At 52.6% G+C, this 5,284-nt stretch overlaps 1 protein-coding gene across 1 annotated transcript; it reads left to right on the top strand.

Annotated features, from left to right (window-relative positions):
• Nucleotides 1-3,698: 3,698 nt before the first annotated feature.
• Nucleotides 3,699-4,667, top strand: LOC135405052 (olfactory receptor 14J1-like). Its single transcript, XM_064639772.1, has one exon. It carries the CDS (start codon nt 3,699-3,701, stop codon nt 4,665-4,667), a length of 969 nt encoding a protein of 322 aa, XP_064495842.1.
• Nucleotides 4,668-5,284: the final 617 nt, after the last annotated feature.

Raw genomic sequence — 5,284 nt, forward strand, 5'->3', positions numbered from 1 at the left:
ATGACCAGCTTTTTCATTCCCTTTTCCTTCTGTTTTCTCATGTTTGTTCCTCCTCAAACTGCCGTGATCTCATCCTTTCCTTTCCTTTGTTTCTTCCCTAGAAATCCCATGACAAGTCTTCCTCAGTCCCCAAATGTGCTTTCTTGTTGCCCATCATAAGTTTCAAACCCTGAGCATGAAAACTCCATCCACATCTGTGAGGTCATGCTGGGAGGCTCTGCCATTGACCTACTTGGTGAAGGCTTCACACAAATATTTTGGAACTCTGTTTTAATTATTTTTTTACCTTTTGGGCTTAGAAAGGTTTCTCTAAAAACATGGCAATTCATGTCCTGGAAATGGCAATTCTTTGGAGAAGGAGGTTGGGACTCAAAGAATCACAGAATGGTTTGGGTTGAAAGGGAGGTAAAAGGTCATCTGGTCCAAGTCCCTGGACATGGACAGTGACATCTTTTACTAATTCAGGTTACTCACAGTCTCTGACCTTGGACAAATGCAAGGATGGGACATCAAATTCTCTGGGAACTTGTTCCAGTTCTTGCCACCCTTATTGTTAAATATTTCTTCCGATTATAGATAAAATACTCCAGTCTTCAGTTCAAAGCCATTGCCCTGTGTTCTGCCACTACAGGCCTTGGTAAAATGTATCCCTGTGTTTTCCTTAGACTATGAGCACCATGTGTTCATCTGTAAACACCTTGGAGAGTACCCAGGGATCTCCCAAGAAAAGATTTGGAGGCCTCAAGCCCATAACCACTCCGTAGGGACCTGGGAGCTCTGGGCTCCATGGTGTGGAGACTGGACAGTGCAGGAGTAGCCAGAGAAGGCTTGAAGGGTGGTTTCAGAGATGAAGGATCCTTTTGTCATAGCAGGAAACAGCATGAGAAATAAAGAAATAATGCCAAGTTCAGCTGGAGAGGTCCAGAATGGAAACAAAGAGAAAGGAGTTTCACTCTGAGGGCAGTGCTGTGGTGCAACACATCACCCAGAAGGAGTCTGGATGAGCCCAAGGCTTTGTGTGTGCAGGAAGAGCCAGGGAGGACGCAGAGATGTCAGTGCAGGAAGGTGCCAGCCAGGTGGGGCAGCCGGGGGGATGACGACAGCCTGCAGGGAAAGGGGCAGGGCATGGACACCGTAGGACAGCCTGGACTGGAGAGGAGACAGGGATGGGGAGAAGCTGAAAGGCCCTGACACAGCCACCTTCTGCAGGCCTTTGGCCAGGGCTGCTGTCTGTGCCCCTGATGCCAGGAGGAGACAAGTGGCCCTCACAGCCCTGGGGCCTCATGGCCTCCTTGTCCCTGCTCAGCAGCCTGGCAGGTGCCACCCCATGGTCCTGCCCTTGGCATTGCACATCCCACATCCCAGTGCCCCAGGAAGAGCCCTGAGGAATGAGGCAGGGACAGGATCTGCCTTCCCAGGGGATGGGGGCCAGGGCTTGGCCCGTTGGATTAAGGAAAGAAGTCAAAGTTTATTCAGCATCAGAGCCACCTTTCCCTTGCTTGTCCATCCTTGTCATCACTGTCTGCAGTTTTCTGTTCCAACTGGAATCTGGGGACACGTTCTCAGTCGTGTCCCTCATTGGGACCCATTAACAGTACAAGAAACTTCAGTATTTCAAACTCATTTTGAGTTCTTGAAAAGTTGTTTGAACTTCCTCTCAGGGACTGAGTCTCATGTAAACAACGTGAATCCCCTGAGGGTCATGAAATGCCTGGGGCTGTTGCTGTGTTGCTGAGCTGGGCCAGGCTCCTGCCACACAGGGAACTCCTGGCAAGCAAGAAGAGCTTCAGAGAGACAGCTCTGCTGGTGAGCAGCTCCTCTGCACAGCCCAGCAGGGCTGAGGGCACTGCCTGCAGCACCCAGGGCACAAAAGCAAGGCAGAGAGAGGTTACACACATCCTGAGCTGGGAGGGAAGTCGAGAGGAAGATCCACTGGAGGAGGAATCTTTCCAGGCTTCCTCACGGTGAGTCAGCATGAAGGGCAATGTGTCTGCAGCTGGTGCAAAGATCTCCTAACGCTGGCACATCCCACTCCCTGCTGCACCATCCCAGGCACATCCCAGCAGGGTTCCCTTCTCCCAGGGATGGCTGCAGGGTTGTGAAGCCGGGCTGTGCCACCCAGGCTGCCCCAAGCTGTCCTGCAGAGCAGGGTCCTGCAGCCCAGGGCTGTGCCGGGGCAGGAGCTCTGCCACTGCCAGGGGCAGCTCTCAGCCGGGCTGGGGAGCTCCCTCAGGGCTGGGCAGAGGCTGGGGGTGGAAAGAGCAAAGCCTGGCAGGGCAGGTTTCTTCTTCTATAAAGTGAGAGTTTCATGGGTCGGCTGCTCACAGAACCAGAGCACCCCAGGATATTTTCCAGGGGATACTTCAAGGGGAAGGTCCAAGGAGGGATTTCTCTCAAGCTCTCAAGCCACATGCCTGCTGGTTTGAGTTGCAGAGGGAACTCTGAGGAGCTACCCAGGGCTGAGAACAATTTGCTGGCACTGTTGGTGTCTGGGAGGTGGCACAGCTGGCTCAGGGTGATGCTGCCCTGAGTGCCCAGTGGGCTCTGCCCTGGCCTCTCCCAGCTGGACCCTCCGTGTGCATTTCCTTGGTTCTCAGCTTGCCCCTGGTCCTGAGGTTGTTCCCTCCTTCTCTCAGTCAGGCTCACTGGGAGGGGAGTTCAAGCTACACAGTCCAACACTGATCCCAGGATTCCCCTATGGCAGATGTGTCCCTTGGAATGAGACATTCCAATTGTCCTCTGCCCTGTGGGGTGTGAGCAGTGAAGTCTGTGGGCCTGGGTAAGGAGCTCTTTTTCCCTCAATCAGACCCCGTCATTAGGACACTTGGCTCTTTTTTGAGGTGTCCTTCTAAGGTGGGAGCTGCCCTGGAGAATGCAAATCATCCTCCCAGCACAGCTGTGTTCTCTGAAAGCCCCAGTGGAGAGGGGAAGAGATGCTGTGCCCATGCCAGGAGATGCTGTTGGGTTGGGGAGATGAGCCACGGGTGTCCTTGGCTCCAAGTGGGGTGCTGAGCCCTTGAGACAGGCTGAGACATTGAGGGGTCTGGAATGGATCCCTCTTTCAACAGTTTCTGGTGGCTTTTCAGACCCAAATGGGAGTGTCATCAATGTCCATCTCAGGAAGAAGCAAAGCCAAAGCAGTTGGGAACAAGAGAGAGGGACAGACCAGCTCCTCTCCCTCTGCACTAAGCCCCAGACAATCCTTCTGCCTGGCAGGACCTACTGTGTTCTCCATGAGTGGATCAGAAATGCTGAGGGGTTCTGACATCCAGGAACATTCCTAAGGAGAGATGAGGGAATTGGAAAAAAAAAATAAATAAAATGAAACAAACCTGTGACACTGCCTTCTGCTGTCCTGGTTTTTCTCAGAAACTGGGAGTGTAATGGGAGCAGTTTCATGTGACACAGCTGAACACCAGGACAGGCCCCTGTGCCCACCATGCCCATGACCCCACCGGTGGAGAGCAGGGCTGAGCCCTCACACCAAGTGGGCAGAGGGTCTGCTCCTCATGGCAGATGTAGTGAGCCCCAACCAGGGCTCCAGCCATGGAGCTGAAGGAGAGACTCCTAGAAAAGGAAAACCAATGTAGCAGCGAGAGGGGTGTTGGAAAGTGGCTTTCAAATTTCTCAGAATGTTCTGCCCTAACTTGACACTGTTATTTCCTACTTGAACAGTGCCCCACATCTAGAGGCAACAAATGCCCAACATCAGTTCCCTCAGCCAGTTCCTCCTCCTGGCATTCGCAGACAGGAGGGAGCTGCAGCTACTGCACTTCTGTCTCTTCCTGGCCATCTCCCTGGCTGCCCTCCTGGCCAACGGCCTCATCCTCAGCGCCGTAGCCTGTGACCACTACCTGCACACCCCCATGGGCTTCTTCCTGCTCAACCTCTCCCTCACAGACCTGGGCTGCATCTGCACCACTGTCCCCAAAGCCATGCACAATTCCCTCTGGGACACCACAACCATCACCTACACAGGATGTGCTGCACAGCTCTTTTTCTTTTTCTTCTTCATCTCAGCAGAGTATTTCCTCCTCACCATCATGTGCTACGACTGCTACGTTGCCATCTGCAAACCCCTGCACTACGGGACCCTCCTGGGCAGCAGAGCTTGTGCCCACATGGCAGCAGCTGCCTGGGCCACTGGGTGTCTAAATTCACTGTTGCACACAGCCAATACATTTTCCCTGCCCCTGTGCCAGGGTAATGCCCTGGGCCAGTTCTTCTGTGAAATCCCACACATCCTCAAGCTCTCCTGCTCACAGTCCTATGTCAGGGAACTTGGGTTCATGGTGTTTGGTGTCTGTTTAGCATTTGGTTGTTTCATTTTCATTGTTTTCTCCTATGTGCAGATCTTCAGGGCTGTGCTGAGGATCCCCTCTCAGCAGGGACGGCACAAAGCCTTTTCCACGTGCCTCCCTCACCTGGCCGTGCTCTACCTGTTCCTCAGCACTGCAGCATTTGCCTACCTGAAGCCCCCCTCCATTTCCTCCCCATCCCTGGATCTGGCACTATCAGTTCTGTACTCAGTGGTTCCTCCAGCACTGAACCCCCTCATCTATAGCCTGAGGAACCAGGAGCTCAAGGATGCCATGAGGAAAATGATAACTGGGTGTTTTTCAGAAGCCATAAACTCTCTTTCTTCTGCATGTTATGTACCTCATTAAAGGCCAATCCTTTTATGTACTTCATTAAAGGCCCACCATATCTTCTCTATTTTTTACTCCTGGTTGGAGTGTTATTTTGAGAGAATTTGTTCACATCAAAAAGTCTTTATATATATAAAGATATATATAAAGATATATATATAAAAGTATATAAACACCATTTTCAATTCTGTGTTTGCCTTTCTAGCCTGGCCCACAGGCTGTACAAATTGGCAATTGTACTTGCTGTGTGCTTAGGCCAAATAAAGAACTCTGCACTGACTTGTTTGCCTGACATCTTTCCTCTCTGACTTCTCTGCAGCTGCAGGGTCGGTGCCTCTGTGCAGAGCTGGGCCAGAAAAGAGTCCCAGCAGAGCAGCACTGCCAGGGAGCAGCAGCCCTTCTCCTGCCTGGCCTCCTCTCCCTTCCCTTCCACACTGTCCTGCAGAGCCCTGTGTTGTTGGAGGCCTCAGTGCTCTGGCAGTCGGTCCCAGTCCTGCTGCAGGACTGTCCAGGGACTGCAGGCAGGGACAGCCACGGGCACTGCTGGCACAGAGCTGACCTCTGCAGCAGCACTGCCATCCTGCAGGGGCATCTCCTCAGAGCAGGGCCTCAAAGCTTCCATCTGCTTTCCACTT

The sequence above is a fragment of the Pseudopipra pipra genome, chromosome W (genome assembly GCF_036250125.1).
Source record: "Pseudopipra pipra isolate bDixPip1 chromosome W, bDixPip1.hap1, whole genome shotgun sequence".
In the NCBI taxonomy this organism is placed as follows: domain Eukaryota; kingdom Metazoa; phylum Chordata; class Aves; order Passeriformes; family Pipridae; genus Pseudopipra; species Pseudopipra pipra.